The sequence below is a fragment of the Botryllus schlosseri genome, chromosome 5 (genome assembly GCF_051294905.1).
Source record: "Botryllus schlosseri isolate E-star chromosome 5, Bs_hap1, whole genome shotgun sequence".
NCBI lineage: Eukaryota > Metazoa > Chordata > Ascidiacea > Stolidobranchia > Styelidae > Botryllus > Botryllus schlosseri.
The window spans coordinates 22,306,290-22,332,321 of NC_137240.1; the positions used below are offsets into that span (position 1 = coordinate 22,306,290).

General features: G+C 40.6%; 1 protein-coding gene across 1 annotated transcript; it reads right to left on the reverse strand.

Annotated features, from left to right (window-relative positions):
- Nucleotides 1-1,938: 1,938 nt before the first annotated feature.
- Nucleotides 1,939-22,161, reverse strand: LOC145439414 (macrophage mannose receptor 1-like). The gene is made up of 8 exons (XM_080316893.1): nucleotides 22,034-22,161; nucleotides 21,803-21,968; nucleotides 21,635-21,732; nucleotides 17,163-17,270; nucleotides 9,114-9,282; nucleotides 6,189-6,310; nucleotides 5,471-5,743; nucleotides 1,939-3,537 (listed from the first exon to the last, which is right to left on the reverse strand). The coding sequence occupies exons 1-8, from the start codon at nucleotides 22,080-22,082 to the stop codon at nucleotides 3,518-3,520; spliced, it is 1,005 nt and encodes a 334-aa protein (XP_080173019.1). The 5' UTR covers nucleotides 22,083-22,161; the 3' UTR covers nucleotides 1,939-3,517.
- Nucleotides 22,162-26,032: the final 3,871 nt, after the last annotated feature.

A 26,032-nucleotide genomic window follows, 5' to 3' on the forward strand; every position in this document is an offset into this window, starting at 1 on the left:
TTTATCAAAAACTGGAGAGTTGCGCATATTATGAGCTGTATATACATACGTTCTGGAAACGGGATCATTCAGTGGGACTATCGAACAAATAACAGAATAGCTGCTCGGTCTGTACGAATTGTGGAGTAAATGACGTACTGGCGCAATCGTACTCCGAACGCAGAGGGAACTGCTCCGGCTTAAGCTGTTTCTCGTTATGGGGTAAGGTTGTCAGATCAACTGATGCATACCACTATATAGAGAGACTTTTTGTAAAATATGGAAATGCGAGATTTTCACATCATTGAGGACGGAACGGTGATAGGGATGGTTGCAGACACTGTGGTAGCCTATGGAGGACTGCAGAATCAGGCATGTTGCCGATGTTAGGCCAATGGCGGAGGAGTGATGGAAAGTTGTCGGTAGTGGTTATGCTAATCGGAAAACGAACAAGAAACTGAATGATCTAATCGAGATAGGGCCCCCACTAGATGGTGGGACGACCATACTTTGTTGGTTATGAATGTTTCTTGTACCTGATCTCGGTCTCTGGCATTGCTTTGTTATATTGCTGTGTTTGGGTCACTATTGTGACTCTAGGCGCGGTGTGAGTGCTTCCTTCGTGCAAGATTTTATACTATATGCTTAGCATCGATTCGCAGGCCGCATCCGACCCTAGAGCCGTACGTGGGATTTTCATGGTGTAAATTAGCGCTTCGCAACCTTTTCGATCACGCGGGTTCCGTCGCGAAGGTAAAATATTAAACGGCAAAAATAGTTGGCGAGGAAAAATAGACGCGCCACCGTATATAACACTTCAAGTAGCCTGCGTGGCGAATAGCGTAGTGTAGGTAGGCTGACGTTGCACCGCTGTAACACCAATGGGTCGCGGATTCGAATCCGACCGAGCTCGACTCCAGAATCCCTTCCTATAAGTGCTGGAAAATTATCTAGGCTCCTGTCTGATATCCGATCTGCTTAAACGGTGTCGTATATACATTCTAGAGAGAAGGTGGGCCCGCTATAAATTGACATGTCAGGAAACATAAAAAGCAATCTTGGTCTGGTGTAAAATGACCAAAGATTTCGCAGATTTGGCAATATTATTTCTAGCAAAATGAAATAAATAAGTCAACAACTTTGTCACTGTTCAGGATCAGTTCTGATGAGGCCGACACGGTCCAATTGCCCGAGTGATGATCTCCTATTTAGTTATCCCCTTCTCAAATTCTACTACGTGAGGGCGAGTTACCGTACCACCACTTGACAGTGGAGGCCCCGGTTTAATTCTGGGCAGTAGCAGGTCCATATCATCGGATGTTTATCTGAGATTCTCCTTCCCTACGTCGCTGTGCTCACAGACTCCCGACAAAGATCCGATCAAGGAACAATCCAAAGAAGAAGAAGAAAGGAGTGAGGATGACTAAAAAAGGAAAGATGAAGACAGAACATTGGCATTTTGGTGAGGGGTGCCAGATTGAGGAACCGTAATTTGATTTGTTTGACATCCTGCTATTTGTTCATTGCATCGCATTATTCATTGTGTTTCAATTGAGCGAGTAAAAGTAATAGAATCACCGATTAACCCAACTCATAATTTGGATTACCAAATTTTATTGATACGTCGTCCTTGTACCGCATTTTCTCGCGGCACCACTGAGCAGTCAAATCGGGACAGTAGCTTGTCGCGACACGCCGAATGATACCCACTGCTGTAAATGGTGTTTTGATATGAATGGTTATTTTGCGCTAGGTCCATGTTTTTTATTATTTTTGAGCTGACAAGTTATGGCAGCAGATATGGCTTGTGTGATACGCTGCTTACGTGATCAGAGGGTGACTATAGGGACAGCAGTTTCGCTATGTCATCTATGCAGCCACTATCAGGATAAGGATTGTTCGGTAAGAATATTATCTTCAGAAAATACCACTAAGGAGGTACTATTCAACATGCAAAGGTGTTTATGTACATTCTATTCTTTCTTTTCAATATTTATTAGAATTTGAATACACACAATCAATGTTCCCTCTAAGCTGCGCACGTGCGCAAAAGCGCAGTGCTGAAACGTTCTCTGCGCACAGAAAATCCAAGCTGCGCACAAAAATTCCGAAGTGATGTTTTTTTAGTCGTTGCGCAATGTTGTCCAATGGACCATGCAGGCGCGCAGACTCGTGAAAAATTAGATGGAACATTGCTAGGGCGAAATAGTGTCATCACTGAAGTCTGAAACCGAGGTACAAGTGCGGCCCGCCAAGGTAAATATTGCGCTCCGTTAAGAAATGAGAATTAACAATCACATGCACCTCACGGAAGATATTTTTTTTGTATGGTCTCGTACGCTTGAGCGATAATGATATAATTTCAATAGCGCATTATTTTCTGGGAATGGCGAAATACCATGGTTTATCATGGTAGCATGAACATTGCGTAAGATTTACTCAGGACCGCAACTGCCGCGCACCCCAAACGCGCTAATTGGAGGTGCCGAGCTCGAAGGGGCCCCAAAATTATTCCGTTAAATAACATAAATCGATCATGGTGTATTTTTTTGGAATTTTTTCGCGCTACGCGCAATTCAATATTGTCACATATCTTGATGATTGGGTACCCTTTCCCAACAAAAAATATGCATGATTTTTTGGAATGAGCACTGGGGCGTCGGCCATTACCGCACAATGACGCTCCAGGACATATGAAGTAAAAGGCTATGTAACATGTGACTCCGCGAAGTGCGCCCGAACGATCATCAGCGAGAAAACCTTGGGCGGAAAAAAACTGCCCTTGTCCTGACCGAAATCTTCGATATAATACATACATGTTTAATTGTCCATAGGCGCCTAAATAGCTGGCGCCGAGTGTTCCTGTCCTGGCGATCCGAGTCCTAGAATAGGACAAATGCCAGATCGAGGGAACATTATTTTCCAGTAAAGAAATACCAATTTGAAATCGTGTACGTCTTTTAGTTTACCACGTTTGGGGGATTTCAATATCTTTTGACATAGCAGATAGGAGGTCACGAAATAGCATCATGTAACGAAGTCATCATACCAACGGGTACGCTCGAAGATGTTTTATTATTATTTAGAGGTCATATCTATTCCAACAGACCTCACTCGATCAGCTTTTCCGGCAAGTCTAATTATGTGAGCAGGGAGAGGATAAAAATATGCAATTCCCGATCATATTGACCTATGCAATGATGAATTATATAATTTTTTCGCGCTTCGCGAGTTTAGGCGAGAACAACCAATAGACGGTCACCCAATGTAGTAGATAAGTATCGGAAAAGCCTGGAGCTCGAGGGGGGTCTGGGGGGCGAAGCCCGCCAGAAGTTTGTTTTAATACCTTATGGGAGGGTGGTTGCGCACAGTTATCCAAGGGCCTGCGCAGTGAGTTGGCGTGTTTGCGCAGACTCGTGAAAAATTAGAGGGAACATTGCACACAATACATATATAATATAGTATTATGGCATTGTATACTATTAAAATTATACATCTATGTCATATATCCCCGCATTTCGAAAAGCAAGTTTCCGCCTCACTCCATAGTCGTCGAACCTGAAATATCAACAGACATTATCGAAGGCTGCTTAGTTATGTTGTTGTCATTTGAGATAATTCAGTGTGCTCTATGAGAATATCTAAATAAAGGTTATGGTAATACTGACATCGGCAATGGTAATATCAACCGAAGTTGAGATTTTAGATTTCACCACACGTGATTTACAGACATCCTTCTAGTGGGGCAGTACCTGCCACATCCTATACCCCAACCCTCCCCATTGAGAGGGGCCCAAATTATTTCCTAAATCAACATAAGTCATAGCGTATTTTATAGTGGAAATATGAGTATCAAGTAAAAAAAAAATAATTCACTACATGAAAATACACGTTTTGGCGAATGCTATTGCCGTGTCATGGCACACCATAGAGCATAATAAGTTTCGAACTGCATGAAAATCCACGATGAATAATCCCAAAAACCTCGTGACCGAGAATTATCGCCGCATGTTGGCCAAGACCTTCGATTTTTGTATATAAATGTCAAATTGCCCATTGTTCATATTGCCACCCAAATGGCTCGGGCAAAATAGTTATGTCTTTGCTATCGCAGAAGATGATAAATCCAGTGAAGAAATATCAATTTGGAATCATGTCCATCTCGGGAAAGAGGTTATTATTTTCGTTTTTTCTGGTACGTTTCGGCGATTCCAGTATACAAAAGCCCGCCGTAGCCGTATAATTATTTCAAGATTCATTTATTTAATATTAATGAGCCCTAAATTTTCAAAGACAATCCCCCCCTCAGTAAATCTCATAATGTCGGCTGCTAGAGGATCAACAATATATGAAATTAATAGGATTATTGACAAAATTCAGTCTTTGCTTTGAAAACGCCTTCGCTCTTCGCTGGAATAGGCAACACAAAAACGGCGACGAAACATACATTGAACTCGGGTTTCCGAGTATTCGTAAAAGGGGCGCTTTGGGGCTAAGCCCCCAAGCAATTTGATTAACCACTATTTGGGGGTCCCAAGCCCCAAGTTTGGGGGGTCTATGACGAATCTCAGTTTCGGTCCTGATTGCCAGGGCACACTGTAGGTGACTGACGTCATTAGTGAACTACAGACATATTATGTTAACAGTCAAATAGGCATGTATGGAAAAATCGCAAGTACGATGATCCTGTATATTTAGGCATAAGTGTTGGACGAAAATTTATTACAGGGAAATTTCGGACATGTCGTGGGAAATTTTGAAGTATTATCACCCCAATGAAGTTTTAATTCGTATTCGCCAAAAATAAGCGCACTTTCGAAATAGATATATAGAGTTTATGGATGGAGATCACGGAACACCACGATCAGGGTGACCAGGTCACCGCTCTGGACTAACGGCGTAAAGTTAACTTTATGGCGTGTTATTGACAAAACTGATCTGGAATTCCAGATAACCAATATTATGGCCTCAAACACATGCACGCGGCATTTTACGGCTCACCAGTAGGCTACACAAGAAGTTTTATGTTGCCGTAAAAGGCAATTATATTTTGTCTACTCACAGACGTCCCAGAGGTGTAGGGTGCACTCAAATAAGCAAGTAGCTTGTCCGTGACATTCGGCATATCAATCTAATGAACTGAAAATTAGATGAAATATAATGAATTAAGTTAAAAGAATACATGGCACTAGTTAACGCGACTTTGGAACCATGTTTGTTTAGAAAAGTTTTCAGCAACTGCAACAGTCATTGGTTACTGATTGGTTACTTTACACGGATCGTCACTATCAATCATGGGCATCTTAATTTGTGTCAATAGAGAGTCCTTACCAAACAATAAGCCTCACCAAATGTATGAGGATGGAGCATTTTAAAGGGTGGGACGTAGGGATTTGAGGATATGGGGAAGGTAGACTCGGCAAAAATTAGAAGTGGGAATGGGGAAAAAAGGTTAAGAACCACTGATATAGACTATATGCAACATATTTACTTTCTACGAAAGAAAATCCTTCCATGCGTCTCAGTTGTCCGTCAACCTCGTTCACAGCTTTACACACATACATGCCAAAATCATCGACATCTAGGTCCTTGAGGACTAATGTTGAGCTGCCGAGTCCACGTTTCTGATGTGGCACGTAGTTGCCTTCTCTGTACCAGGTAACTTTCGGAATTGGAGTCCCCGATGCAGAGCAGTTAATATTCAGATTAATGCCCGACTCCGCGAACGGTCGTTCTTCAGAAACGGACACATCGTGAACAGCAACTAAAAAAAACGTTGTGAGAGGTATTCGTCGAATGACTGCTAGTCGCAAATCGGTAATTTCCACCTGAATGATCGCTTGACGAACTCATTATGACAGTCATGTTGCACGGCCGCTTGTGGCATGTCGTTGCTACGTTGTATATGGTCGCTCAGTTAATAATTATTTTAGTGTCGGATTCCCAAGTTATTTCGCAATATCAATACAATTTGCCACCTTGGTAGTTTTAGGTGACAATAATAAATAATTGTCTAACGACTCATTGCATGGAGTAATAGGAACGGATACTATTCACTCCTTTTGGAGCTATTTTCCCACATCGCTAAAATAGGTGAGTGGATCAGCGAATGCGACTCGATATGGAATCGATTAGAGTGGATTCGCTTCTAGACATATGTATCAACTAGATATAGGCCTAACTACGGCACATATAATCGTCAGTCATACCCTGCTCGCATATAAATGGCAGCGACTGAAGGCAATCGGAATCAGACAATCCATCGTCAGAAACACTGATGCAGGAATATCCATCTTGCTCGCTGTGCACCCAAAATGACGTCATGCTTGGGCTGAGAATATTTAATTGGAGATTACTGGCGAGCAGGACGAGAGAGTCACAGAGATTGTATTGGTAAGATATGTTGGTGTTCCTCGCTTAGGTATATACATTAGGTCAGTGGTGCCGAACTGGCTGTATCCCGCGGTTACCTTGCAACAACTTTCATCTCTCATTAAACATACGAATTTACATCAGGTGGAAATAGAAAAAGACGGGCAGGTTTGAAACGCGGTGAAGCAGGCCTTCTAAAACAGCCAATCTTATGCGTGTAAAAGTATCTTTATTGCATAAGGGGAAAGGAGTATTCGCCCGATATATCAAGAACGAAAATTTTGGCTGACGTGTGACGTTTTTGTTCTGTTTAGATCAGTGGTTCTCAACCGCCGGTCCGCGATGACTTTCCTGTCGGTCCGCTTGGTATGTTACAATTTTATACTTTAATTTTGAGAACCAATATGTTGAAGGCTTGTCCATTGAAATATAAAATAAAGCATCAAATTCTGAACTGATTCAAAACTTTGTGAGGTAACACAAGGTCTGGAAACATGTTCGATTTGACTTAAAGTTCAAGCCGTGTCATTTGACGACATGTAAGCGGCAATGGTATAAGCTGATCCACCAAACCGCGCAGTTTGCGCGATCATTCTTTTTGGAACAATTCATTTTGTGCGGGACAGTACGTAACTGCCGCAAACCCAAACCCCCCAAATTATTTCGTGAATGAAAATAAATTATAGAGTAATTTTTGAAACGTTATAAAGCTCATTAAAAACAAATTCGCGCTTGACGCGATTTAGTATAAAAATGTCTATATTATTGGGTGCCCTTCCCCAAGAAATACACATGAAAAATAGAAATGGGCATTTCGGCGTCAGTCATTACCGCCCCACGACGCACCAACACATAATGAAGTTTAAGCTAACATGGGACTCCGAAACGTGTGCCAAAAATTCGGCAGCGAGAAAACCTAGGCCGAAAACGACTGTCCTTTGTTGACCGGATCATCTGATAATTCTGAGAGAATAAATAATATTATAGCAAATAAAAATCACCAAAATTATTGACCGATTCAGTCACGAATTACAAAATATCTTCTTGCTTGGTGCGATTAGGTGACACAAACTCTCTGCCTACACTGAGTAGAATGAATGTGCTCACAACTACTGGTGAAAACATCCATCCTATTTTTGGGGTTTTGGGAGGCGGACCCCCATATATTTAGTTTATAACCCTATGGGTGGCCAGCGACCAACGTTTCTTTGGGGGGCTGACGAAGTATTATTTTGGCCCTGAATTCGTGGATATAGCCAGGTATTGCTGTTGTCAGGTGTTTTCGTGCATATAGTATTCGTAGTAGCCATACTAGCCTATGCGACGGGTGGTAGGGGCCAATGAGCAAGGTAGCATGACAAGGTGCTTGGTTCTACTCCGTTATACTTCTCTCGCTATTGTCGAAGAAGAGAATATTATTATTCGAGTTAGTGTGTAATGAATACTAGGGCTGGGCAAAATCGAGTACCTGAGTGATTCGATTCTGAATCATGTATTATGCTTCGAGTTGAGTCGAGTATTCGAGTATTACTCATTATGACGTCACAACAGCATGTGATATGTCAAAGTTCAAATATGTACCTTTTATGCCATCACAAAGAATATAATGCCTCTTATCCATCACATAAAAGATACTTCAATATTTTTTTGACCATACCGATCTCATTGTACTTTGTGACAATGTTGTGGGATGATCATGACTTCAGAAATGTGTTATTTTCAGTGACGTTCATAGCTTTGTACTATGTTTCGTATGCTGCGAGACGGCTAACCAAGGTTTAAAGGCTTCCACAGTGGAAAAGAGTATCGAAACTATAATTCCCGTTGATAAATTACCTTTCAGTGCTGAGAGGTGTATAATTTCAGTACTCGAAGAAATCATCTTTTACTACTCGACTCGAATCATTAAAATTAATACTCGATTCAGATTCGAGTACTCGAATCATTGTGCCCATTCCTAATAAATACACAGCCTCTGGCGCGAAAGACTGTTAGCGACTCTCGGCGATGGCACGATTAACTGGGCTAGGCAATTTTACATCGACTCCGCGGATTCACTACCGTAAAATCATACGGATACCATCACGAATATAATTAGGTACCATCAAAACCTTCAAAATGTCACTCTCTAGCACCACAAGCTTGCAAAAACGGTCGAATACGTTACATTTTGAGTAAATTTCAATTTTTGTAAGTCCACCGGTCCGCCAAATATTTTTTGAAACTTTACCGGTCTGCGAGGTGAAAAAGGTTGAGAACCATTGGTTTAGACATTATAGCCACCTTTCTCTCAGGCCCTGATACGTTTGCTATCCCCACTTTGCTGGCATGTGTTGTCGTCATGTATTCTGAGAGTTCTAGCCTACAACGTTGAAATCGAAATATCTGAGACGACTATAGTACTCAATTCTTCGGATTGCTGTATCCTCTACTTAGCAAAAGGGCTTCCATTCTGTCAACATACAATCTATCTCTGATATTTTATATTTTTTGTTGTGGCTGTCATCAAAACAAATTCACAAACTATCTAAATATCACTGACGCCATGATTTTAGCGGTGTCAAATACAAAAACTATTTGCGTTGTTTATTTTTTTAACACTGTCAAATAAGGAATCAACAGCAATACAAGTAGCCTACGTTAAAAAATCGGTCCTTTCGAGCAGGTAGTCACGACAGGTAATAGCCTTCACAAAAGCGCTACGGGAGATCGGCTACTTATACCTACATTATGCCGTTTATTGAATGTCAGCTATCACTTACTTTTCCAGCTTCGAGAGCAAAGTCTGAAACTGCTCACGATCATGCAGCACGGCTAGTCTAGATAGACGCCTTTTGCAGAATTGCTCAGCTTGGAGATAAGTCGTCTGATCAATGTTTCCATCATATACGGTAAATGCACTGTTTTCGTATGGCATAGACTTGGTATTAGCTGAAACAAATGAAATAGTCTCTGTGTCTATCCAAGCATTTGGTTCTGAAATTATATATTTTATTTTCTTGCTATCTAATGTCTCAAATATACGCAATGGTTTGTATTAAGTACGGACTATCGGGGTTGCCGTAAAAATTCATCTGGAGGATTATTATTCATAATAAACTAAATCGTCTGAGCTTCGTTAATTTGTGAAGAACCACAAGTTGTTTTATGGTCCCAGAGAATCCGTGCGCGACAACACACGTTTGATTGCGCCAAGCTGTCACAAGAAATGGGGTAATCGTGATTAGTAGGGATGGTGTGAACGTGAAGTTCACGTTCGCATTCTGTGTGTGAACCTCAAAAATTTAGAGGTTCACGTTCACAAACGAACCTTGGTAGGTTCTGCACTGTGAACCATTCTCATATATTAAAATTTTCCCTCCCCAATTTTCATAATTTATTGCGTTTCAACTGCGGGCCACTCGATGCATGGCGCTAGCAGCATAAAAAGATTAACACAAAACTAGCATGCACCTTGACAATCTCAAAAATTTTACATGCTTTGTTATAAAAGTTTGCTCGAAATATCCAGCTTTCCGTTTTGTTAATATTTAGTGACTCTCTGCTGTGAGATGGACCCGCAATCACACAACATCAATAGCGAAACCCACTACATGTAGTCAGCGAATGATGATTATTCTATCAATCAATGAAATTGATATCGCTGTCTGATGTAAAAAATCTAGCAGTCGTATGGGGTCAATCTCGACTTCATATGTTTATTGTATCATAAAAACCAAATCCGTGCCATTGGGGGTGTTGCTGTCGGCTGCTGCTGTATAACTTGGAAAACGTTATTATGTACTTCAGCATTGTGACATTACGTGGCCCGGGTCGTCGCTAGGTATCGTGTACATTGTACATTGTACATTGATATAGGCTATCACTTCACTGAAATTTAGGGTTGGAATTAGCAATATGACGTCACGTGACGTCATGAGGTTGACGTTCGCGTTCACACAGAACCTTTTAAAAAGGTTCGAGTTCGCACGAACCTGAACCTTTCCGAGGTTCACACCATTCCCTACTATAGCAGAAACGCTGGAATTTTAAACGCCACTTCTCTTTAAATATGTCACAAAAATTGCGCAATGTACTAGCAAATATATATATATATGCGATTTACATGTAGTAGTGTGATTATAACAACCAAAGGATGTAGTATATTTGGTTATCAATACCGGTACACTCCAGACGCCACTACCTCAAGCAAGATATCACCACATATATTTTCAAATAGTAACGCAGGCCTATGTATTGATGTTCGGTTATGCTTAGTTGAACGCAGTTTGAACGTTGCTTCTTGGCGAGGAGTGGGCCTATGTACGTTCACTGAAAAAATATAGGAAATTCTACACTCGTCAAATGAAGGATTACGATACCCACCAGGGAGACATTAAAATCAACGGCTGCTGAAATGAAAAATAACCGAGCTATGTTTTGCCTATATTAACGGGAGCTGGCAATCAGTGGATAGTGGATTAAGTATTAAAGGCATGCGTATGTTGATTGTTCAACTTCGCTAAACATTATTTATTATGGCAGAATTTTATGTTCACTATATTTTATTTACCTATGGCCTCACTTGAAACGACCACAAGTCGTTATTTTGTAATTCTTTGCTCGAGATTTGGATCTGCAGCCATAGCCATTGGCTTATACACGTTGTTAACGTCGGTTGTAGGTGTAGCTAAAATCAGGACCGGAAACAGAACTTCGTCAAACAAACCGTTGTTTTTGTGTCCTCCATAGAGTGATTAATTAAAAACGAAGCAAGAACAAATTTTCCAATTCTAGACTCAATTTCGTCAATAATATCGAAAAGTGCATACATTACTATTCACTGCTTATTCTCTCTCCCAACGTGGTCAGATTTACCGCTATAGAGCTTCGAAAATTTAGGGCAAAATAATTATAACATATTCTGGCGGCCCGCCCAGTTTTATTAATACTTCGCTGTAAATTGATAATTCGTGACATACTGTCTGCTATATAGTCAAAAGATATTGCAGTCGCCTAAACGTACCAGACTAAACTAAACAAAATAAATTGGGGGGTTTGGGGTGCAGCAGTTACGCCAGGGGCGGGCAACATACGGCCCGCGGGCCGGATCCGGCCCGCGGGGAGTTTTCCATATTATACATGATAGTGTGGCCCGTGGCCCCAGTCTGCCAAGATTTCTCACTACTTGCTTACTACTACTTGCAATTTTAGTGACTGTATAATAGGGCTGTTCAAAAATAACCTTTTTCCTGAATCTTGCGGGTTACTTGATTAAATCGTTAGGTTGCCTTAAAAAATGACGCACACCTAATTTGAATTCATTCCAACCAATATTCGCGGATTTCGTAGAGATGGAAAATTTTGAATTTGCCTAAAAATGCAAAAAAAAAAAATTTTCCAATTTTTCTGCCAACCCCATGAAATTGTTGCGCTGTCTTCAAAAACGATGCAAAACAAATTTGACTTAATTCGAAGCGGTAGAAGTGGAGTTATTTCAGTTTTTCTTTGATAATTCTGGGATTATCCTTGATTGGTGGATCATCCCAGAATTATCATCAAAAAACTTGAATAACTCGGCTTCTGCAGCTTGGAATTGAGTCAAATTTGTTTTGCATCGTTTTTGAAGACAGTGCAACAATTTCATAAGATTGAAAGAAAAATTGGAAAAAAATTTTTTTTTGCATTTTTAGGCAAATTCAAAATTTTCAAACTCTACGAAATCCGCGAATATTGGTTGGAATTAATTCAAATTTGGTGTGCGTCATTTTTTAAGGCAACCTAACGATTTAATCAAGTAACCCGCAAGATTAAGGAAAAAAGGTTATTTTTGAACAGCCCTACTGTATAAGTGTATATTAGGGTTGTTCAAAATTTGGAAAATGTTTGGAATTCTGCGTGTCCATCGCTTATTCTGTAGATTATTGTTAAAAAACAATAATGGGCTTGAAAGAAGCTCGCAGGAAAGCCGCTAACATTTGTCTAAATGCGTTTGAAAGTAGCCGTCGGCGAGTGGGCGGGGAATCGATGACGTGGGCGGGCAAAGAGAAGCCATTAATCCTGATAGATTGAAGCCGGTAATAATAAGCTAATGATTGGCTGAAAGACCGACTTTGTGAACACTGCTGGTAACGATTTTTGCGTGCTGTTGTGCAGTCGTTTCTGTTGGTGGCATTACAGACATGATATATTGCCTTTGTTAATGTTGTCACCAAGAGTCCATAGTACAACATCGCAACCGCCTAAGTTAATATCTACCTGCAGAAAGTGCTATGTATTGCACAGGTGCTCTCGCTAGTTGAGATACGAATAAACTAGATGCATGCATATTGCTACCTTTCCAAAAGTTACTGACAGTGAGTGAAACTCAAAAATTTACCACCAGGAGTCAACATCTCAGTAGTACTTGTTATGACTGGTCGACGTCTCACCCATAAACAAACGCATATTACACTTTTTATTCACAATTGAATGAAGGCGAAAAGCACTATTTACAAAAGACATTAAAAAAGTACGTTGCAGATCAGTGTTGCATTGTCAGGCACAAGTTGCAGATTACAGGCTTTTGATTAGAGTTGACTTCCTGCTGTCTCCAACTGTCTTCCTATGCTGTTCCACAGCTTGAAGCAGACTGTCTCTTTGTTGTTCATTGTCAGTCAAGATTGCAGCATAGTCTGTGCTTAGCTTTACACCTCGTTCTGCGGCATCATTAACGACTTTGACAGAACTGATGTAGGAGCTCATTCTGGTGTAGGAATCTGATAAGTGCCAAACATCAACCGGTTGAGCTAGCTACGCCCCAGAGCATTCAAAAACATCAAATATGTACCACGACTGTGGCCCAATAAAATCAGACAAAGTAGTGTCCTTGTTGATGCGCACAGTTGCATTCAACGAGGGCGGGCCTCTCCTGAAACTTGAAGTTCGCTCTACCTGTAGGAGCGTCTTTGCCATATTTTCTCGGGTTTCGTTGCTTTCACTCGGCGAAAACACGGCATATACATCGGTTTCCTCCACGATATACCAGTCATGCTTTAAAAGCTTTTGTGAAGCAGCTTTGAAAACTTGTTCATCATGTTCCTTGTAACTCAACATGTCCTGGATGAATCTCAAGTCATTACCGGCTGCATCACGACCGATGCTGCATGGAAGCAACCCAGGCAGGGATATAGAAGAGAACTAAAAATAAATTGAAGCGATGCAGCAGTTCCACTTCTTCAGATTTGTAATGTAACTGATCAGCCCACATGAACATCTTCTGAGCATACAGAATTGTGCCCATCCACCTTGCATGGTGTGTTGCACCAGGTTTGTGATGATGTATATCTCCATCTGCACCGAGAAGAGCAAGAGCATTAGTCACACATTGTTTGTAGTCATCCCGTGTGAAGAAATCTTTTCTGGCGAGTAGTAGCTTGAAGTTCTCAACTGTCATTGCTGCTCGTTCTATAAAGCATATAGGAATAGTCAGAGTCTTGAATTGCTGTTTTCTGTCAAGACTGCTCCAGCTCTTCTTAAGGTGGGCAAACCATGTGTTCTCTGGTGAGGTTGTTGCTTTTCCAAATAAACATTTCCAGACGTCTTTGACTTCTAGCTCATACACATGGTGCCGACACGCATGGTAAAAAACCTTCTTTCCTAGAAGGTCCTCAAGGATCTTCGCTGCACCCTTCTTCCAGCCGCTGTTGCTTGCTGTGGTGTCAAAAACCAAAGCTGTTACAGCATCTTGTATATCCCACTTTTTAATTATGTCGAAAGTAGTTTCAGCTTGTGTCTGACCTGCCGCATTTTGTATCTTCTGAATTCCAAGTAGTTTTCCTTCCGAGTATTGAGGTTGACAAGATAGAACAATTGACAAAGCTTCATATCGATTTCCTAATCTATTCTCTGTGAGCTTTCCATCCCAATGAATGGCAACATGCTGTGGTCTATTTTCGGCAAATTTTTCCAAAATGTCCTGAGATATTTCCAGGCGATTTGTTTCCCTGGCTCTCTTCGTTGAAGATCTTGACAGGGAGAACATGGCTATATCTCCTCCACAAGCCTTAATAAATGCTCCCATCAGCAATTTGCGTCGTTGTCAGTTACTTGCAATCGATCCAGAGCTTGGGAAACATGCGTATTTTTCATAATATTTTTAGGTGCCATCAATTTAATGGATTGGGTCGAGGTGCCAAGTCCAACATCAGCATCATAGTCAGAACTTGAACTCAAACTGTCACCCTTTTTTGAAGATGACGATGATGCTAAAACAACATAGTCACAACTTGAGTCGTGTGAAACGTTTTCAACAGTTTTATCTGCAATGGCTGCTGTTTTCTTTTTGAGGTCTTTAGCCAGAATTTTGTCTCTTCCCAACATTATTGACTGGCGAGATTGCCGTTGATCTTCATAAAATGCAATGTCTTCAAGCTTTCTTTCATGTGATAGATAAATGTCATTTTTTATTGTTGTTATGGCATCTCTACTTCCAATATCCCACTGCTTGTCCAAATCATCAGTGAATTTCCTCCTCTTACCCTTGGGATCACTTTCCTGTTTCGGATTCTTCTTCAGATCACGCCATCTTTCGTGCAGGTTTTGAAGTGATCGCACCACATGTGATTTCTGCATTGTCGCAATTCTCGCCATTTTCCACACTGTCATTACATCATCCACCACCACAGTACATAGTTCATGAGTAGGGGTTGACTGAGGACAATGCTCTTTCAGATGCAGCAAGTAACTCATTACTTCTCGTATAGTAGGTAATCTCGAGCCAAAGATGTAATCGCGAGTATATCCGACCAAGTACTGCTCAGATTTGGATCTTGTTCTTCGCTGCGGCATGTGTGCAATCTTTCGCCGTTTTGCCTCTGCCATGACTGCACTATTGTTGCTCCAAAGCATAAACTACTGCTATCGACTGTGAAGCATTCAAAGAACACGTGATACAGTATTACTAATGACTCATCAACACACAACGCGCTTGTACAGAACCACAACCGCTACTAACAGACTCTACCTCAGCAAAACAAACTTTCAATTTAGCAAAGCGAAGCTCCCGAATCCGAGTCAGCTGTTGCAGTAATCAATGAAGCTTAGCCGATTACCCAATCAAGAACCGTGGTTTCGTGATAGCCCGCCTCTGCTGTCGGTTGCACGCCCACTCTTCAACAACGACTTTCAAACGCATTTAGACAAATGTTAGCGGCTTTCCTGGGAGCTTCTTTCAAGCCCATTATTGTTTTTTAACAATAATCTAAAGAATAAGCGATGGACACGCAGAATTCCAAACATTTTCCAAATTTTGAACAACCCTAGTGTATATGTTATGATATACGTGTATGCGCACTGGAGCTTACGCGTAAGTACGTCGAAGCGAGAAGACTTGCATTATCGGCATTTACGATGTAGTCAGCCCTAATGTCGTTTGTGGTAATCATGGTGTTTGTCGACTACAACGGTCATTTACACCAGGCTCATATGTCTTATTTTTCATTCCGTAACCACCGACTTGTAGCACGGCCCACTTCTAGGCTTTTGTAAGATGTAGGGTTATCCTATTTTGGAAATCTGAAAAGAGGACACTTTTTCAAAATTTTTAGACTTGCAAAACCGGAGGAAAATCCGGAAAATGGTAAAATTTTCCCACTTCGTGGTCGATTGACTAAAATAAAGAAAGGTCAACTTTCTCGCTCAGCACCCAAAATACAGTTTTTCCTTTCAAAATATCAGTTGGTTGACTAAAAAAGGGTCAACTGTCCGGCTCATCTCCCGAAATAGCCGCTGGTGCGTTACTTCGGTGCTAAATTACTGTATCTCAGTCGATTTTGCCATATATTCAACTGAAATTCTCAAAAAAGAGGACAAAATCCCAAAAAGAGGACGTTTGGACGTCCTCCGAGGACACCTTCCAAAAAGTCAAAAAAGAGGACAATACCTCTTAAAAGAGGACGTATGGTAACCCTAGTAAGACACCGCTTATACCAGCGGTCGCCAACTCAAAAAGGGTCGCGGGCCACTTTTCAAATTTCGTAGAGGACGCGGATCGCATTAATTCAATATAGAGATTGTTGAACAACGACGCTATCTCGTCACCTAGTCAACACTAATGAATTGATATCTTGGTAAATTAGGGGTACCGGGGTTATCTAACGCCTTGAAATCCTAATTAGGAATTGCGCCGTGTGTTGATTGATCAGATAGAAGCAGATATGGTGGTGCCTGTATGACAATTCTATTCTCAAATCCAAATTGTCTTCGTCATTATCGACGAGAAATGGCTTTGAAGCGACATTGCTGTCGTTAAAATACATTCGTTAAATACGATTTATTCCTTGCAGATGTGGATAAATGGGCGAATAATTTATCGATCCAGCAATCCGGCCCGCCAAGTACTTAATTTTCCTATATCCGGCCCGCTGACTGGAGAAGTTGCCCGCTCCTGAGTTACGCCATTGATTAGAAAAAGCAAATCGCTCGGTGCAAGAAATTGTCAGTTGGGCTACGGAATTATTGCGACGTAACAGAAAATGACGTCACATAATAAAAAGAAAATTCTTCCCTCGCGAGGACTTCTTATCGCAATCGTTATAGTGCCTCACTATGTCTTCAAAGATAAGTTACAAGAAGCAGAATAAATGCTTCGTTTTCACAGGTAACCACACAACTTTTTTTTAAATTCTCGTCATTTAAAAATATACCACCGGACATTCGATCCTATCTATGAATCATAGTTCCTTTCCAGTCACGAAGTAATATTGTCAGAGATACAAAAATAATTGGACAGAAATATTTACACACTTCCATATCATTTGGTCACTCGACCAGTGTCAAGGTAGGGAACTTACGTATTTGGCAAACGTATCCCCATTCAGTACAACAACCGTGGTCAAACCATCTACCACCTCCACCTATTAGGATGCAGTCCTCACCATTACCATGATCATTTGGTTCCCCTTCGCGCCTAAAAGAAGTCGATTTTACAAGACAAATGTTGTAGTGTAAATCGAAAATGGGTTGCGACATTGGCACTCAAATACCTATGTATAAGGGTATTCCTTACGCATAAGCGACCAATGAGATACTGTTGTTGATTTTAATAAATTCATTCAGGTGCCACTCAAGGCCTTTCGAATGAGATTGTTAAATCAATTGTGATTTCGATGCAATCATACAATTGTTCCTGAATGAAACATTAACAGTGCAATGGAAAGGCGCTGAAATGTGTCGACACGACAGCTTCTTAGGCTGTTAATACTTTGAATAGCAATTGAATATGCATATTTTGGTGACTGGCACTCCACGCTGTAGATGTGTTGTGTCAATTGATGCGCTCGCTGCTTACTTGCATATGTTGGGCAACATTGTCTTTTTTGTGTAATTTTTTTTCTGTAGGAAAACCTCGATAAAAATCTCAAGTCTGATGGTTGCGTTTGCATGTTATACTAAGCATTTAAAAGTGACGTGAACACAAATTGGCGACCGGTGTGTGCTCGGGAGTAGGTAAAAATCAGGATTACTCAACCCGTAGCCCAAGAGCACTTTCTGATTAGCCCGACGGTAATCTTCGGAATTTTTCGCAGATTTTCGACAGATAAAATAAAGTATAGTATTTGCTGAGCAGATATGTTCAACTACAAATTTTTCTTCGCGCTTTGCGGCATATTCAGTATTGCTTGATTTCCTGCTTTTTAAATGGAAACACCCTCAAAATATAAAATATAGAATAAATGAAAGATATGCATAATTTGTAAACGTTGTAGAATGTATTCACAATTGTGAGGGCACGGTATATCGCTTGAGGCCATTGGAATGCTTCAGTCTAACGGGAGGGGGAGCAGCAGTCCGCGGGTGTCTATTAGGCATTAGCATTTCGGCACCAGCCATATTTGCTCCTGGACATATGAAGACAGAGTCGCGCTTTTCCGTTGACTCGACTTATCTCGAGTCATAGTCTCGAAATACTGAAATGACTCGACTCGACTCGAGGCATCTGACTCAATGACCAACATTTAATGGTAATTTCGAGTAATAGTAAAGGAACAAGACTATTCGGATTACGTCTATTGGTACTGGTACTTGAAAATGCGACCACAAACTGCTAAAAGTCGGGGAAATTAGTATATTATAAATGCGTACCATTCGATATCACCAAACAGAGTTATAAAGAGTGGGTTAACAATAGTTCAACTGGAACTGGACTTGGACTCTGACTAGAGTCATAATATCATGACTCGGAGTTGAGCCTATGCTCGCTGACTTTGACTCGGACTTGAGTATGTGGTGAATTGAAAATGACTCGTCTTGACTTGAGTCAAAACTATAAAAGTGAGATTGACTTGTGACTCGGAGCCTAATGACTAGGTTACAACCCTGCATGAAGACGTATGTATTCTTGACCAGCACGTGACTCCGCGGAGTGGGCTTCCCGCAAAATAGACGGCGATAAAACTTTGGCCCATAATGACCGATGCATGTGGGCCGAAACCTTCGATATTGATATTTCCAGTCTCCGAAATGATGCCGACGAATATAGTCACGTCCTTGTAATGTCGACCCAGTGGTACAAACGAGTCCGTAGAGGAATATATTGCATCTTGCGAAAAAATGCGATATAATATCGCGTGGACCTTACCAAATGTTTACCGGAATTCACAAAATGACAATATATGCTATAAAAAAGTAATTATAATAACAATGACCCCACGCGAAACTAACTCGCGATGTCTTTATGACTAACACTGATCTACAAAATTATGTGTCCAGTTTTGATTTTGTCAACTGAATTGGGTCTCTAAATCTAAACCTGAACTCAGATTTGCCCTCTTGCGCCAGGTTTTTAGTAATGACAATTTATAAATTGAGCAGATTTCCGTATTTTCCATATTCCTTTAGGAAACAAGATGCAAGTAAATTTAGTCTTTTGCATCCGTCGTAATACATATTTTGGAACAGACATTTTTATTTCCGATGACAGTCTGGTATATTGTATTTATGCATCAACTCTTCTTATAGCAGTGGTGCTACGAGATCACAATTCCTAGGAATAAAGGCTCTTAATATATTTCGTAAAACACAGTTTTAAAAGCGTGGATTACTTCCTAATGGTAATGCACTTATCTCGATTTCTATTGAACACACAGTGTTTCTTTTTTAACCGCGACCAGAAACTAAGCTTCATTGGCATCTGGCGACCCACTCAACCTAACACGTCGAAATTAATGCATTTTTATTTTACCTATGCTGCTTTGAATAGTATATTCATATTGAAATGAACCCGAATATTTTCGGCTTACACTCGTCAGGGGTAATCGTCAGCAACTAGTAGAGAAATCAAAAGAACAGCGTATATCAACAATCGTAGCACAAAATATGACGTCACCACCATGAAATGTCGAATACGAGAGCGTTCAATGTATTCGACATTTCATGCTGGTGACGTCATATTTTGTGCTACGATTGTTGATATACGATGTTCTTTTGAATTCTCTACTAGTTGCTGACGATTACCCCTGACGAGTGTCAGCCGAAAATATTCGGGTTCATTTCAATAAGAATATACTATCCAATTGTATACTGAAGTTATGTACCTCCGAGAAGCTGTTATGCTGGTTTAAATGGTCATGTATGCAATAGAGAAGGTGCAGAAAACCAATTGTAGGCTACGCAGTTCTAAGAAACAGGATTTCGATTTAGGGTGCGGGACACTGTTCAACAGCCAATTTGCTGCTGAAAGGAATGAGGTCGAGCGTGATTAATTTTGGATCGCTGATCAGGCATGTCAACTTGAAATTTGCTCTAGTTATTGAAATATTGCAACTTGTCAAAATGGGCTAACCCTGCGCAATTTCCACATAAACTAGAGCAGGGGTCGCAAACCCAAAACGGGTCGCGGGTTACCGTTCAAATTTATAGAGACCACTGGCCGCATAAATTTGATATCGAGATAAAATAGGCCACACAGTTAGGCAACCATGTTTTTAAAACTTTACGTCAGTACAACGCGACGTTCTTTAACATGGACGGCGAGGATAGTACCAACATATAATTGTTTTTTCAAGAAATACAAATACAAAAAACGATCATGCTCGCAACCTTCATTCTATTTTGAACTGTGAGCTTCGCACGCTCCCTGACAACACTTTCCAGCCAATACGGAATCGATTTTGAGGTTGGCTACATACAGTATTTTCTGTAAAACTATCTCATTGTAAAGCTTGACCTTGCGGGGACGACCCAAGTCGTTTTATAAGCGTATCGGCCTTGGCAGTATCTGGGCCATTTTATGACAAGTCAATAAGTCAATTTACATCAGCCATTTTTTCCAGCATGGAATGCTATTACCATCGCCGAAGCTTTTTTTTTGCATCAAAGCAAGTAAAACTTTTAAGGTTGTCGAGGTGCATGGTGCATGCTTGTTTAGTGTTGATTTTTTATGCTGCCAGCACCATGCATGGAGTGGCCCGCAGTTGAAATGCAATAAATTTGAGCCAAAGATCTTATAATGGAGTGAAAATTACAATTTACCAAAAGGTTCACAGTGCAGAACCTACCAAGGTTCTGTTGTGAACGCGAACCTCTAAATTTCCGGGGTTCACACACAGAACGCGAACGTGAACCTCACGTTCACACCATCCCTAGTGTCTGATCTTAATGGCTACTCCAAGTTGTTTCAACGCCTTCCTATCTTTTCATTGTATCGCAGTCTTGTGATGTTTTGAAACGATGAAAATATTAATAAACCTGATTGATTGATTGATTGATTGCTCTTCGAATAAACAATGGGCCTTATAATATATGGGTAACCATGACGTTTTCCAAAACGGGTGTTCTGGTAAGCAAACATTAGTGTCCAAAGCGATATCTTTTGGACCCCATGATGCGGACGAATGCTTATGCTCTCTAAAATTTATACCTCCTATGATGCATCAATATGAATCAATCTGTCTGCACCTTTCACATAGCTCGATTTTCAGCTGCTGTCAGTCAATGCAAACCTATTCTGACCGTTTTAAATGAGTAGATTTTAAGCCAGGAAATTCTACTTCTACTTCAGGTAGTTTTAGGTTGCTTTTAAAAAGAGTACTTCTACTCGTGCTTGAGTAGATTTTTGCGTCGCTACTTCTACTTCTACTTGAGTAGCCTTCTTGACTACTTCGACCACATCTGGTAAAAACCCTATGAGAAATACATATTGAACGGCTAGGAGAGGTGGTGAATTGTGATGATTGATAGTTCTTATGATTTGCTTAGAACGGAGATTTTTCATGAATCGGATCTGCATGGGACTGACAAAGACGAATGCCTCTCTCGCTGTGACTACAACTCACCAATGTCCATTCATGCCTCTTGCCGTCGATCCATTCGTAGTTACCCTCGCCAAATAGATCACCGCCTCCAATCCAAGCAGGGGTTCCCCTTGAGGAGTCAAATTAGATACATTTGTAACACAGCACATAAGTGTTTCGAACGATATGCTATATCATACTTAGCAACACTGGCCACAGCATCATTTAGCTTTTTGTCTTTGGGCATCACCAGCTCGCCACCACTCTGAATGCAACTCACTAAAGCAGTAGCGAAAATTGTTGTATCCTGTTCGCCGACATAATACTTGAGCACAGTCTTGCCAAACGTTGCACTATTCTTCATCCCTGCAATGAATTTGTGACAAGTGCAATCCATGTAATGAACAGTCACAGCTGCAAAAACACCTTACCTGCTAACGCAGAAGTCACTACACACAAGAATAATAGAGCACTGAACATTGTGAGACAGTATACAGCGTTATCTTACGATGATCTGCACAAATGGTATATATATTTGAAGATTTATTCGCACCCATATTCATAAATCTGTACCTATGCCATAACTACAATGTGGTAGGGTCAAAGATCGCGAACGATATATAGTTTGAAAACATGTAATTAATGAATTATTTATTCGAAAATTATGCGGATGAAATTTCCAAAATTGTACGGACGAAGAGCTGTCGTTACCGACGATGCCAAGAATTAAAACGTTTTCTTAGGCAACTCTTGAGTGATACGACGAATATGTACAAAGTGTATGGAAAATAGTTTACATCCTCTCGACATGAATAACAAATATCGGTCAACGCGTGACGATTGGCACGAAAGTAATATTATCCTGAATTTGAAGGTGACGAAAAGACGACTGCAACAAAGGGACTTCCAGGAGATCCTAAACATGGACATCGAACGAACAATGCCACGTGAGCAACAGATCTCATTATTAACACTGATCTGTACATATATACAGGGTGTATGGCGCGGGCGTAATATCAAGAATACGAAAGAATACCTATTGATGCCAGATGGATCCTAACATCGTTCCAGCAAAGAATTCAGAGAAGATACAGAATAAATCTCGACGATACTGAGGAGAAGACGTTGACCAAAATACAGGAAAAGATATCGCAAACAACCAATAAGGAACTGAAAGACAAAGGCATCCGAAAGAGAACAAGGTACCGATAACGCCGATCTGAGGAAAAGATAGTCAAAGCGTAACACTTGACTTAACACTTTCTTAGCGCAGAAGAATTGACCAAACATTCGATTCAGCGTAATTATGACGAGGGAAGTTAATTCCGATTTAACCGATATATTAGATGACCATGGATTAAGAAAAGATTGCTCTAACAATACCTTCTAAATACAATGTCAATGACAAGACATTTCGGAAGCTCACTGCGCATTGAGTCCAATAAAAACTGGACGTTGCAAATATTGTGTAGTTGAACCTCACAATCCGCGGCCTTTGGTACATAATCAGACATAGAGACCATACTGATTCTAGCAGAATATGGTGTCTATTTCAGATAACGACATCTTTTATGACATCCAGTGTTTTTCGTGCATGTCACGTGATATCGGCATCGACTCAAGCGTTTATTTCTTGCAGTTAATCGAGATCTGAAACGGTATGTCTTTTTATTACGAACTGTTGGTTACTGTTGGTTACTGTAGTTTGCTCACGTAGCTTCACGATAAGCTAAAGTGGAAGCGCTTTATAGGGAACACTGCAGAATAAGTGTAATAGTCGCAAATTTTCAGAATACGTGCAAGTCTCAACTTGCTCATAGTCAAGGAGCCGTTGAAACCGCAGAAGTCCTTTATACGTGGGTTCATTATGTGAGAAGCTATCATCACTGAAAAATATGCGCGCATGTATTTGTACAACACGAGTAAATACTTGACCTTAATCAAAAGCAAACTAGCGATTATGTGAATTCCAAACCAGAGAACACGTGCTCTATACTCGGCAGTCGGCATCAAACCTGAACGCCATTGTTGCGGTATTTGTCGATTGAAGTATCATTATTGGTGCATTAGGCTCACTAACAGGAATTCTGCCTTGCAATCAATCTTATTCAAATTGGAAATGGACATTTTCATTATACAGTGCAACAATACCAATCAGATAGGTTTCATGGTTCAAAACGGGTGATATTGACAACCCATCAGCAAGTACAACCCGGCCGAACATCGTAATGCAGAAGAAAAAATAATTCGGTAGGCTACGAGATTCGTGTTAACCTTCTTGTCTTTTTTCAGCAGGTTGGTAAAGCCTGTTCGAGGGTCCGTCTCTGTTATACCGTAACTGAGGGTTGTTATCTGCCGTTCGAAATTATGTGTACTTGTCCTTATTATGCCATAACGGCAATATAGTTTATAGATTTCGAATTGTTTGTTTCAGTGATGGCTACTTTGACTGCCTCCGGTTCACAGTTTCGCACCCGTGATTTACCATCTGCACTTTATACAAGCAAAATTAACTCTAATTTACATTATGAACCTCATTTCGTCTTGTTTCCGTATTTATGGTAGTGACGTGAGGTGAGGTTCGTGGACGGTGAGGAACTGACCCCTTTAGAGTGATATTTACAAATATATAAGCCCAAAACGATAGCTGATTCAGTTAATGACATTGGCACTCTTCACACGCTGGCTAGGCAAGAAGCTACTATAGATATCCACAATTGAAGGTAGGTAATCCAGGTATGGATAGAAATAGATACTAGAGTTAGATCGCTACATGTTTGCCGTCGCAACTTCACGATTCATATTACACCATCGGTTTGCAAAAGTTGCTAGCGCATCGTAACACCGTGCTGCGTTTTTCGGATTGTTAGTAAGTAAGGGGCGAGGCATATCTATCTGTGCCCCACCTAGTCATCGTTTCTCTGCACTGTCATTGTACGTACAATGTGAATTTCACATTTCTTGGCGATTTTCAGGGTGTCTAGAGCACTGACTTTATTAATATGTCGATTCTCGGAATCCGTGCGATCAATTACCATTTTACTACAGAATCTGAGCTCTTTATTTGGAATTCCTCATGTCATTTTGGCGGTACATTATTCAACAATAAATATGTCAATTCCGTGATTTTGAACATCGATAAAAATATTCATATAGTGCTTTTGTCACGTGACATCAGTTTTTTGGAATTCAAGTACGAAAGCCATTGTTTCTTTATTGCCGGCAAATAACCATCAAAACATATATTTTTATTATTCTTGCATTTTAATAATAAAATGTGTTTTATGCTCATACTCACTTTAAACAAAGCCTAAATATATGCGAAGTTTTGACCATAACTAAAGCAATGGTTACATATTTTTACAGTGGCGTAAAACTGATTTTCAAGACGAGCCATGTCTGTGTATTGACCGCCGAAACTGGCAAAGGAATCCAAAATTATTTAAAATGCTACGAATCTTTGAGCGACTATGAATAGGGTGCATGGCAGCACCTGTCTGTCTTGAACGAATCCTAGCGTCGTTTCAGTATTATTCATTAAGGGATTCTCGGCATCTTGAATAATCATTCCGTGCATTAGGAATCATGTGAATTTCAAAAATCTGGAGTTTCGCGTTTACAAACGAACCTTGGTAGGCTCCGCACTGCGAACCTTTTTACACCTCATTTTAGCGTGTCTTTCATTGAAATTCTTTGCATTTCAACTGCGGACCAGTGTTCACGGGCCCTGACAGCATGAAAAGGCAATCAGCACAAAACGAGCATGCAGCTTGCCAATTTCAAAAATCATTTGCTCGAATGTTTGCTCGGAATAGCCAGCTGTCCGCGCGTGAAGTCGAAAGTCGAAACACGATACATGCAGGAAGTCAGCGAATTAAGCTTAGTCAATGGATCCAATATATTTACATCAACGAAATTGATATAAATAATGCATTGATATCTAACGTAAATGCATATCAAGCTTACGGGGTCATTCTTGATTTGACATCCTTATTGGATACTCGATTAGGGTGTTGGCTACTGTATAACTTGTTTCTGAGATAATATCTGGCGCAAGTATTGAAACCGGTAGTTCACGTCCAGTCGAGCCGATTCATCGTTGAAATTGCGTTGGCAAAGTGACCGAAGATATTGATTTTGTGGAATTATTATAGTATTTGATTGTTCCAGTGTTACATTTAAAAAGTCAGCATATACTTCAGCATTGTCGAATAATGTGAACCAAGACGTCGCTAGTTGTTATGTACATTAATGTATTGCTGTACGGACATGTAGAGTTGGATTTGGGAATATGACGTCTGAGTTTCACGTTCGCGTTCACACAGAAACTTTCAAAAAGGTTCGCGTTTACACGAACCGGAACCTTTCACGGGTTGGCACCATGCCAACGGTGCATGATCGCACTTTACTTTCGGAATGGAAGTTAGTTT